General features: G+C 46.7%; 1 protein-coding gene across 7 annotated transcripts in view; it reads left to right on the top strand.

The window, feature by feature from the left end:
- Positions 1-12,487, top strand: part of Asap2 (ArfGAP with SH3 domain, ankyrin repeat and PH domain 2) — a 156,269-nt gene that overhangs the window by 68,625 nt on the left and 75,157 nt on the right. For all 7 annotated transcript variants that reach the window (XM_021178725.3, XM_021178724.3, XM_085830226.1 and 4 more), the window contains one exon: positions 5,663-5,808. In XM_021178725.3, the coding sequence (XP_021034384.1) occupies positions 5,663-5,808 (146 nt within the window). The remainder of the gene's footprint in view (positions 1-5,662; positions 5,809-12,487) is intronic.

Here is a 12,487-nt window from a genome sequence, read left to right as displayed (position 1 = left end):
TTCTGTCTTTTCCAAGTTGGGTCTTCTATCCTCCATTCTGTGAGATGATTTAATGAGCTGACCCTCGTGTTAGAGAAATGACCACAGTGGTTAAGCATGCATACTGTTCTTGCAGAGGACTTGAGTTGGTTTCTAGTACCCAGAACTAGGCCAAATACCTGCTACAGGGAATCCAACACCCTCTTCTTCCCTCTGTGTGAACACACACACACACACAATTAAAATAAATCTTTAAAAGCCACCCTCAAGTGCTACTTTGTAGGTGTGCTCGCCCTCCTCCAGCTCAGCCTTGTTGGCACTGTGTACATCTCTTATTTCCAGACTGTAAATCATCTGTATGCAATGCTCTACTAACCTTGGCCTCACACCTGCAGTTCTCAACCTCAGAGAACACATATTTCTGATGGTCTTAGGAACCCCTAACCATGTTATTGTCATTGCTATTTCATAAATGTAATTTTACTACTGAGTGGTATCGAAGTTCCTAAGACCATCAGAAATGTGTGTTTTCTGATAGTCAAGACCCAACAGGTTAAGAACCGTTGTTGTGGAAAGATTCCCGGAAGTGGAGTTCTCAAATGGCGTGGGCATTTTAAAGACTTCATTACCAAAATTACTTTCAGGTTTTCATCTGGGCCTGACCCTAGAAATGAATCCTAAAACCAACTCTCCCCTGGGACAGGAAATAACCCTGTGGGGTGGTGAGGTCATCCCTGAGTTTACCTTATTCCTTTAGAAATTGTGTGCTTCAGGTTAGATCTGAAACCAGGTAGCCTGTAGGGCCGGGGGTATGATCACCTTTGGAATATCTTCATGTAACATGTGGTGAGCATTTGAATATTAATCATGTCATCTAGGGAGTGTGTCACAGTGCTGCTGTCGTGGAGAATGAATGTCTCCTCGATTGTTCCCTTCACTAGCTGTCCAGGTGGCTCAAATGTGCCACCTCGGTGGATGCTTCTCCATCAGAGTTCACGTGTCTGTGGTCTTGTGTGGAGCAGCCCTAGGGGTGACACAGAAGTTGGGGCCACGCTGGTGCAGGATCTGCCCACCTGGTTCTCTTCATCGATGATGGCATTTCGAGCTGTTGGCTTGACTGGAAGGGTGTGGCCTTTGTTTTATCTTAGAGCAGAAGGGAGGGTTGCAAGTAGAGCAGATATACCAGCAGTTCCTGGTGTGGAGGAAGAACACTGGGCTGAGAGTCAGGAAGCCTGGGGTCTGCTCTGGCTCTGCAGACTTGCTGTATAACTTGATGCAATTGCTGTCTTCCCTTGCCTGGCTTGCTGTCTGTAAAGAGAGGGCTAGGACAGGTCCTCTATCAGCACCCTTAGAACAGGACAGGGATATGGTTGGACAGGAGACATGTCCTGACCGGTTTTGGTTTCAGAGTTGAGAGCTGGAAGCAGGCAGGAACTTTGAAAGAGATGTTAACAGCCATCGAATACATAGGACTCTCCAGGGCTCACAGAGCTTCACGCCTTCTTGTTTCCCGTTGGTGATTCATATCCACCCTTGGAACCATTGTCCAAATGTTTCCTTGGTGCCTGGCATAGAACAGTGATCAGCAAGGACACTGATATCTCTCTCCCTAGGCATTTATACCTGCTCCTAGGAACATACTTGTCCTTGGTGTCACTCTGAGGTCCTGCCATACTCCAGCTGCTGGGCTGAAAGTAATGAATGGAATATCTGAATTGGAGACAGAGGTAGTTAAGACCATGTTGGTCATTGGAGGTTACCTGGCTGTGACGAGCCCCCCTGCCATGTTTTATTGCTCTGTGCCGGTGGCTTGTACCCTTAGTGTTCTGTGCCACTTTGACTCGACAGCTTTATGTGTACGTGTCTCATTAAAGAGGAGCAAGGGGGCTGGGGAGTACTCTTCCGAAGGTCCTGAGTTCAAAATCCTGGCAACCACATGGTGGCACACAACCATCCGTAATGAGATCTGATGCCCTCTTCTGGTTTGTGTCTGAAGACAGCTACAGTGTACTTACATATAATAATAAATCCATCTTTGGACCAGAGCACACAGGGCCAGAGCAAGCGGGGCCAGAGCGAGCAGAGGTCCTGAGTTCAATTCCCAGCAACCACATGATGGCTTACAACCATCTGTACAGCTACAGTGTAGCCATATACATTAAATAAATAAATAAATAAATAAATAAATAAATAAATAAATCTTTTTTAAAATTAAAGAGGAGCAAATAAAATAATAAAATAAAAAGGTATTTTGCCTTTTTAGATCCAATAATTTTTTTCTTAAATCACATTCTTTGGATCTCCTCCTTGATATACACTTTTAAAATGACAAAATCAGGTAAGCCAAAAAGCATAAGATAAAACTTAACCCTCGCCTCTAACCTTCTTGTCTGCTGCTGCTTAGAGGATAGGTTCTTAGGTGAGTGCACCCTAGTTCATCCATCTCTTGAATAGATTGGATCTCGTGCCTGAGGTGTAGGGGACAGAAACATGTGCAGAGGGAACTCCAAAGAGATGGGGTCTCATCCTAGGGTGGGTCCTGCCGCTCAGATTCCCATCTCCCCGAGGCTCCCAGAGGAGATATTCTTGTCTTGGGATCCCACAAACTGGAGCAGAAGATGTGATAGAGCGAGTGTCCGTAAAACAGCTTTCAGTTCTGTAAATAAAAGCTGATAGATGTGTTTTGGGATCTTTCCAGAAACTTTATTCCCAGGCTATTTATTTTAGGTTCCTATTTTAAGGTTTGTTTTTTTGGCAAAAGAAGGATAAAGGCTCTCAGATTGCTCTCAGGTCTTGGTAGGAAAATTTCCAACTTGGGGCTGATCTGGAGCAATCAGTTACCCTGCTTCTAGGTGAACTGGCTGTTCTCACAGTGGGCACTATCCTGGGCACCCTAGGAAGACACAAAGATGAAGAGCATACAGGCTAGAGTGAGGTGCTTCGACTCATTTGAACCTTGAAGGAAGTTCCCTTACACACACACACACACACACACACACACACACTCACATTGCACATGGCCAGCACCAGCTACATGCTGTGGCCATCAGCTCTGGGCTAAAACCTCATTGGGTCTTGCCTATGTTTTAACTTGGAAATAGTTTTTTGTTTGTTTGTTTGTCTTTAATAGTGTTTGGTGCAGAAGGCCTATTCTTCACAGTTCACCACATATGTTAGACGTATACATAGAAATGGGGATTAGTGATCTAACTGTGAAATGGAATTTAAGAATCTAAAATATGAGTACTTTCGGTTTTAGCAAGGCAAACTAGTTTTGATTTTTAAAGTGTAATTTACTATTGTATGTGAGCACATGCATGCCACAGCACACATACATAGATCAGAGGATGGCTTTTTGGAATCTGTTTTATCTTTCCCCCTTTACATGGGATCTGGGAATTGAACCCTGTCTGCCCAGTTTGCATAGAAGGTACTTTTCCCCACTGAGCTGTCTTGCTGGCCCAAGGTAAGCTATTTTTAGATATGAAATGCCAGTGTGTCAGAGAAGGGAGGGGCAGACTGGGGAATCAGACACATTCGGGGCTGAAGCCCAGCAGTACCACTCTGCGGCTTTGTTGCCTGGGACTCCATATAGACGTCTGGTGTCATAGTTACTGCTGTTTGTGGTGTTGGTTGTGTGCACTGTGTGTGTCCTTACCCTATACTGACTATTACTATATTCTGACATCAGAGGCCAGCAGGCCTCTGTCACTGACAGAACTGATAGAGTAGGTTAGTGAGGATTACTCTTACCTGCCAGCCACACAAACGCCCCTGGCAGCCATAGAAATGGAGCCCAGATCTTCTGAGGGCTTCTCTTGTGATGCCGACATGCGCATCCATGTGTGTACGTGTGTGTGTGTGTGTGTGTGTGTGTGTGTGTGTGAGTGCATGTGTATTCATCTAGAATTCCTGAGCCTCTTTCTGGAAACTTCCCACCCCAGGGCTGCCAAATGATCCTCAGGGCTTTGTTCATGCTAAATAAGCACTGCCACCGAGGACATCCCAGCCCTGGAATGCTTCTCAAAATAAAAAGACTGAGGCATCGAAATTTAATTTTCTCCGCTGTTTGCTAAATCCACATTAGCATCCCCACAAATACCAGGTGCCAATTGAGGTCAAGGACATGGCGCCTCCCTGGCAGTGGGTAAACAGGCCATTCATAGGTCATAGGATTGGCTCAGGGTTTAGGACTGACCTTAAAAGGCTTAGTCCCATTGTTACCAGGCATTGGAGCTAATGAGCAATGGTTCTGTTCCTGAGGAAGGCGACTGCAGAGGAGCCTTCAGGATCATTCCTTGATGAGACAGCCATAGCCTGTGGACATCTCTGCCTGCAAGGTCTACACTCATTGCGCCATGCACTTGCCTGCCCTGCCTTGCCTGGAAACTGGTTGTGTTTAGTTTCTAATTGAGACAAAAGTCTAGGAAGCAAGACCCATGGGAGTGGTAGTTCTATTACAGACTGGCTGGTTTCATTTGAAATGCCTGTCCTAGCACAGAGGGAATTTGATTCCATCATGTTAACTTACTGGAATTGCTGTGCTCCTTACCCTCACTTTGAATCAGAGATCCGAGTGGGGAGTCTGGCTTTTTCAGTTGGTAAACACCTGTGTTTGACTTTATTGATCTTTTTATTTGTTTGGATATCTTCCCATGTAGTCCAGACTTGCTATGTAACCAAGGATGACCTTGAACTGATTGTCCTGCCCATACCTCCTAAGTGATGGGATTGCAGGCATGTGCCATCGTGCCTGGTTTGTGTGATGTTGGAGATCTGACCCAGGACCTGGAGTATGCTACCAAGCCACATTTCCTTCTGTGTATAATCTTGATGTTCTGGACTGGTAGAGCCTCTGAGCTTAGAGACCCTAGGTTTCTTCCTCTTTAGTGTATTATCTTGAGTCTGATGGTAAGATAAATGTCAGAGTTTGCTCTTTCTGTGGCCATATGTTCATGATGTGGTCGGGGACAGCCTGGTCCCTCACCTAAGAACTTTCAGTGGATGAGAACAGACTTACTTGACAGTTTCAGTGTGGCATGTCAATGGAAGGAGGGGGGAGGTGGAGACCCAAGCACCCAGGAATTAGGACAAGTCTTTAGAGTTTCAGGGAACAGATAAGTGGATCGAGAAGAGTAGGAGCTGGGGTGGGAGGTTCTGGGCAGAAGAGATCCAGAGCACAGATGATGAGGACCAAACTGGCTCTTGTTGCCCAGCCAAGGCTTCAGAGAGCACCATAGTCCCTGTGTAAGGAGGTGACAGTGGCGTGGATCTCTGACTGGATGTCCTATGCTTTAGAGTTGGCATCTTTTGCTACATTTCTAAGAGAGAGCTGGGACCCTGTCTTAGACCAATGGCTAGTGTGGTGGTCGGGCTGAGGAGGAGTCTGGGAAACCTTGGGGTAATGGGATATCTCCGAGAGTTTCTGTTGTCCTGTAGGGAGCCTGATAGGTTACTTTTATATCACTAGCTGCTTCTTTGGGCACAATGGTTTCATTTTGGAATAGTAATTGTATTTCTACTCCTGCAACCTGACTGTTCCTCACTGTTTATTCTGAGGGTGTTCTCCATGTTTCATTCCGGGCATTGTGTGTAGTCTTATTTGCAACAGAGAAAGACCTAGAGTGGTCCAGGACCGACTGCTTGGTAGGTACATTAACAGTCCCTCCGCTTGCTCTTGCAGCACACGTGGAGAACGAGGAACAGTACACCCAGGCTCTGGAGAAGTTCGGTGGCAACTGTGTATGCAGAGATGACCCAGACTTAGGAAGCGCGTTTCTGAAGTTCTCTGTGTTCACCAAGGAGTTGACGGCACTCTTCAAAAACCTGGTCAGTGCCCACTGTGTGTGCAGCTACACTGTGTGCAATGCCTGCCATGCTGCTGCTGCTGGAAAGACAGCCCATCAGCTGGTCAGGGTGGCTTGTTCTCTGGCTCCTGTGGAACCTAAAATAATTACACTTAGTATATATTCACAGTGGGTAAATTTGAAACAAAGTTTACAGTTGTAATTTTTCCCCTTAATACGATCTAAATTTAACTTGGCATTTTAAACTGTAAGGTGCAGGATAGAATGGGTGCAGAATTAAGGATCCCTGACTTTAGTTCCTAGTAGCTTTAAAACTGTAGACTAGTGTGTTGTAGTGATGTCTAGCACTTTTCTGTTGCTGTGAAGAGACTCCATGATCAAAGCAACTCATAAAAGAAAGAGTTCATTGTGGGCTGGCTCACAGTTGCAGAGGTTTAGAGTTCATGACCTCATGACCATCATGGTGAGAAACAGGAGAGCAGGCAGGCAGGCATGATGCTGGAGCAATGGGAGAGAGAGAGAGAGAGAGAGAGAGAGAGAGAGAGAGAGAGAGCGAGCGAGCGAGCGCGAGAGAGCGCTAATTAGAATGGTATATGCTTTTGAAACTTCAGAGCCCACTCCAACTGGGACCACGCATTCAAATATGAGTCTATGGGGGCCATTCTCACTCAAACTATTATATGACAGCAGGTATCCAGATTGATAATATCTAGTGAATATAATTCAGACTTATGAAGCAAGTTAACATATATACAAAAAAACCTATACACAGATGTCACCATGGCTGTTTAAAGATCTTCAGGACTGAATGAAAAACTTTGTGGGCGGATAGAAATGGAGTGGATTACTTGGTAGCACAGGAGTGGGGGGTGGGGATGGGGGCCTAGGCGTGTGTGTGTGTGTGTGTGTGTGTGTATCAGACATTTTTTTTTTTGTGCCGGGCAGTTCCATGCCTTTCCCTGCGGTGGGCATGGGATTCTGAAGACACAGGCAGTCGAGAGGGCTGTTTTTGACCCTGCCCCAGTGGGCGGTTGTTTCCTCACATGGAATGGGCCCTGGAGAGCTCCCTAGCATCTCCTTCCTGTTTTTCTGCCCCAGTTTCTCCTAAAGGCTACAGAAGGCCAGGTCAGGACTCAGTCATGCTCTCTGAGGAGGTCACAGGCAACAAAGTGTTTTCATTTTTCCTCTCAGCTCATGACAAGTGAAGAAACTGCTTGTCTTGGGGGTGATGGTGGTTGGTCTGTGGGGCTGTGTCTGTGGGTGGGGAACAGGGAATGTCTTGTATTAGTTCATTACAGGGAGGGCAGAGAGCAGGATCATTTAAGGCTGTTCCTCTCTCTACTCGTCTTCACTTGAAAATACTTCCTTACAAACAAAGAGTTGTCATTATCCTTAGTTTTTGTTTGTTTGTTTGCTTGTTTACTGGTTTGTTTTAACTTGAATGAATTTGAGACACCCTGGCATTCTGATAAAGTCTGGTGACTCTCTGTCCCTGTCCCAAACAGTGGCAGGCCGAATGCTGTTTCTTGGTTCCTACTTCTTTCATGATTGTGGCAGACATTCATGCATAGTGGGTGGTTCAAAAAGAAGGGAAAGGGTCTTTGCATGACCCAGGGTAAAGCTCTCTAGATGTTGACGTGGTGGGATTCCCTAGGGAAAAGTCACTGTGCTCCCCGAACTCTGAGCCCCTCAGTGCAGAGTGGTCGGTCAGCTTTAATGTCTCACTTGTAAGTACCAATAATCGTCCTTGAGAACAAGAGACTAAAGTAGCTGGAAAAGAGCAGGAGGCAAAGAGAGTGATCCAGAGGGCAGAGGAGAGCGGTACAGCAGCTGTGTGTTTAGTGTAACCCCAGAGAAACCTGAGGAGACCTGCACATGTATGGGGAAGGTGGGCGTTGCTGGTTATTGGAGGAGCTGGGGGTGTGGAAGACCATTAGTGTATGAAAATATAAAATTAAAAAATCTGGTGGCAGCTAGTCAGTGGTGGTGCTTGCCTTTAATCTCAGTCCTTGGGAGCTGGAGCAGGTAGATCTTGTGAGTTTGAGGACAGCCAAGGCTCAGAAGAGAATTTCTGTCTCAAGGAAACAAAAACAAAACAAAATATAAAATTCTTGGTGCTGAGGCGATGGCTTAATTGGGGCTAGGCTCAGGTGGGGATGTTGGACAGAGATAAGAAGGCGCTTGCACTCTCTGAATCTCTCTGGACTTTCTCAGCTAGACTAAAACCAGCCAGATGCCTTCCCACTCCTTAACTCATATAATCCTTATACCAACCCCATGAGTTGAGTCAGGTTCACACCAGATGTCTAGATCATATAATGCAGGCCCTGATAGTGTACAGAGCTGAAATCTCTCTGTGGAGGTTCAGAGCGCTTTCTCGGTCACTCTGGAGGGTGTTCTGCTAATAAAGAAAGGGCACCTGCAGTTCCTCGTTCAGGCAGTTGCATTGCCAACTCAAAACAGCTCTTCTCCTCATCTTCTATTTTCTGTAAAAGCAGGAAGGGGACTCGAGCAGGGCAGGACCAAGGTGTTGTGTCTAGAACATTGCTTATATCGTGGCTTTGCCATTTGCAGTACTTGAAAAAAAAAAAATCACTGAGTCCAGTTGCTGTCAGACTCTGTGCAGAGTGGAAGTCTCAGAGGGTGAGGCACGGTGAGCATCCACTGTGTGGCAAGCTGGACCAGAACGATCCTCTACGTCCTTGGCTTCTGGTGGCTGCACTGCAGAAGAGTTTGTCCTACCAGTTGCGGAACATGGGGTGCATAAACTAAGTGATTCCTGGGGCCTTAGCTGGTGAGGGACGGAGCTGGGAATTAGCATGAGGCCTTACAGTCCAAACTCATGGTGCTTTCTACTGTTGACACCCAAGGAGGCTTCTTGGTGGCATTTGGAGGGACAGAACCTGAGAGAAAAAATAATGTAGGGTAAAGTAGTCAGAGATGGTGAGGGCTGGTTTCCCTGCTGGGACAGCAGCCTGCCTTACATGACTAGCACAGAGGAGAACTGAAGTTGAAGGGCTTGCAAAGTGCTGCCCATCACACAGGTGGTCTGTTGGAGTTGTTAGGACCTGTGAACTTATGCAACATGGCCCTGGTAGCTTGGAAACTTAAAGCAAGGTGGAATGGGGACTGTTGGTCTTTCTTCCCAGCAAAGATAAAAACAGAGAAAAATCTTCTTTGAGTCTAAGTCAGCACTCATCAAGCATGGTATGGATGCTGTCAACCATGGGGGCACAACCTATGTGCTGACTGGGAGAACTCACCTTTTCGGGGGGGCTTTATTTTCAGTCTTGTTTTTTTTTTAACCACACCTGTCCCATCTCATGTTTTCAGGGTCTTTTCTTTGATCTCCCACAGACACTTAAGAAGCAGTTCAGTATAGGTGAGATTCTCAGCTCCACCTCTTTCCAGAAAGAGTAATAATTACCACCTGCCTGTTTGGAGGCCCAGAAGGATGCTTCTGAAGCAGTTGGAACAGCTCCAGGGAAGACCGACTTAGTATGAAATGACATTTTCTTCCGAACGGCTGAGACTCACCCTTAAAAAACCCGAGCAGCCGAGCAGAATAAAGAGAGGAACCAGGCAGCTTCAGAAATCTACCATCGTGACATTAAAAGGGTCATAAAGACAGCCTGGGCTCTTAGATTCATCCTGGAGAGATTTTTCCAAGGACCACTTCTGTGACGAGAAGGAACTTTTAAATGACAAGCTTCAAACCAGGACAGACGTCTGCAAGGTCAGCTGCAGATAAATGTTCTTGTCTCTGACTGCAGAGAATTGGAAGTAGACAAGCCTTCCTAGTCCCAGAACCTGCACAAGTGAAGACCAGAGTCCAGCAGAACAGGGGCCAGGGAGGCGGGGCTGAGGGCGGAGTTACAGTGTGAGAGCCACTGTGGCCCAGAGCTGAGGAATTTCCATTCCTTCACACCAAAAGAGGAACCAGGAGCCCCACCAAGCATCTTCCTTATCATCACCACTGCTCTAAGCAGATGCCTAGAGTTAAAGACAGCATAGCATCGAGTGAAGCCAGTTAACAGGCTCTGCTCGGATGAGCAGCAAGTAGCATTAGCTGATCCACCTCACCAGAAGAGAGGCTCCCTCCCACAGAGGCATTCCACAGTACCCACCTTTGCCTCATAAATACTGGGATTCAAGGTGTGCACCACCATGGCAAAGTCTGAGAAAATGGGAACTAGTTGTAGGAGGGGTAGGCTACCTGGGCCCCCTGGCAAAGGGAGGAGAGTTGAGACAAATCCCGGGAGCAGGCTCTCACTGTGCACATGTTGGTGCTGTGTGTGCCAGGGGGCTCCATGGTGCCTATCCTTTATCAGCACCTACTGTGTGCTTTTTGGGTCACTAGCAGTTCCCGGAGTCCTAGCAGCCTTGCAAGCTGTCCCTGTCTTATTCTGGTGTGAAAGCTGCCAGTGCAGTTTTGGTAGCTGGCTTCACTTTGGTCTTTTAGTTTATGTTAAATACTCAAGATCATCATGGGCTTCCTCTCTTCTTTTTAATTAAATAAACTTATTAAGATGACTCTTCTGCCAGAGAGACAGGAAAAAGGGCACCTGCCCACTAGGCTCCCCTGTAGCACCCCCAACCTTTTGTGCACATGTGCGTGTGTGTTCATGTGTACCCATGTGTATGTGTGTTAGAAAGACTGTACCAATATCCATTGTCCAGTGACAGTGTTCTATACCAAGAACAAAAGTGGGCCAGATGGTTTTGGTTAGTGATGTGTATATGATGGCCACCTTGCATGCAAGGGTATGGATCATAAGGAAGCATGGAGGAGACGGCTTCAGCCTGGCTCCCTCCACGTCAGATGGGAGTCCTTTTACATAGGAAGGGCAGGGATGCTTTGAACTGCTCTCATCGTGAACCCATTAAAACAAACAGACAGACAAACAAAAAACCCTCTGACTTCACAGTTCTTGGCCTGGCCCTACCCATTCCTAGTTGTGTAATCCTGGGGACAAGGCAAATATCCTAACCCCCTGTTTCCGTACCTCACCAACGGAGAGAGTAAGGCGTACCTTGCAAGATGGGTGTTACTGTTAAGTGAGATGAAATGCCCTGTGCTATTTGGTGGTATATTCCAGCCATTTCTTCTCCAAAAATTTTCTGCTTGGATGCCCATTCTTCCAGACAAGCAGCTTTGAGAAGGAACACAGAGAACTATCCTTTGAGCCCAGCAGGCGCACTTTTGCCCAGGGCCTTTGTGTTAGCCGTTCCCTCTGCCAAGAGCGTTCTTCTACCAGACTCTCCTGGTTCTCCACCCTGCATACTTCAAACTCTGCTCAAATATTACTTTGTAAGAAGGGCATCCTGAAGAGTCCCTGCCCTGAACACGATCACAGCATTGTTGTGTGTTGCACTGAGAGTCACACATCATCACTTATGATATTGATAATCACTCCTGTACTGGAAGCAGCTTGAGAGTCTGTCAACAGCAGGATGAACCAATTGTGGTGTTTCCCTACCCTGGGGTAGACCTTAGCATTAAGGAGGAAGGGGCCATAGGCAGATAAATCAATGTGAATGAATCCCAAGGAAATGATGCTCAAGGAGCCAGATGGCAAGGAGTGCATTCTAAGAAATGTTGGAATATGGAAGCTTTCCTTTGGTGTCAGGGGCAGGGGAAGAGTTGCCTGGAGACCAGGAGTGAACACTTAGCAGCTTTGGAAGTTGATTGGACTTGTGCATTGGATATTGGCATGGTTTCGTGGATGTTATAACCTTCACTTCATTTCCTAACACGTTTTTAAATGTGTGTGGTTTGTGGTATGAGTTACACCCAGTAGGCCTGGATAATAAATTTTATTCCATTGCTAAAAGCATTGGCATCCGGAAGAGCCTCTGCACTGAGAGAGATGGCTAGGCCACGAGCCACAGGAACTTACTCCCTACCTCAGGCTCAGTTGTGTCAATGAGGAGAGGCACAGTTGTCATCCATTCTGTAAGGACAGTATGTCATGCCATCCCCTAGCACCACATCACACATGCGTTTTAGATCCTGGGTCCAGAGAGATAGGTGGTGTGGCATGAGACAGGGAGAGACTGGTGTGGCCAAGTGTGAGGTGGGCAGGGATAGAGCTAAGGAGTTCTAAGGCCAAAAATAAAAATAGTTAGGATGAGTGTTTTGGTGTGGGTTTTATTACTGTGAAGAGACATCACAGCCAAGGCAACTTTTATAAAGGACAATATTTAATTGGAACTGGTTTACTGGTTCAGTCCATTATCATCATGGCAGGAAGCATGGCAGCATCCAGGCAGTCATGGCACTGGAGGAGCTGAGAGTTCTACATCTTGATCCAAAGGCAGCCAGGAAAAGACTGACTTCCAGACAGCTAGGAGGAGAATCTTAAAGCCCATGCTGACAGTGACACTCTTCCCCAACAAGGCCACACCTCCTAAAAGTGCCACTCCCTGAGCCAAGCATATTCAAACCACCACACTGGGCAGCTTGTAAAGATGGTGTAGGCAGATGCAGTGCCACACCCTTCTAGTTACTATCTGGTGTTACCACGATGGATGCTCTCGACCTCTCTCCACTGCCCTCCTGCCTTGCTGGTCCAGCTTCTTCATTTGTACTTACAAGATAGATTATAGACTTTTGCCTCCAGTTGACTCATCTTGTCCAAATCAACTCAGGAAAGACTGGAAGACGAAGGAAAAAGGAGGGCTGTTATTTTAGAAGATTG

The sequence above is a fragment of the Mus caroli genome, unplaced genomic scaffold, assembly GCF_978045245.1.
Source record: "Mus caroli unplaced genomic scaffold, Mus_caroli_1 scaffold_14, whole genome shotgun sequence".
Classification (NCBI taxonomy): domain Eukaryota; kingdom Metazoa; phylum Chordata; class Mammalia; order Rodentia; family Muridae; genus Mus; species Mus caroli.
The sequence above is the reverse complement of the archived record's forward strand: the minus strand, read 5'-3'. Positions and strand labels throughout refer to the sequence as shown.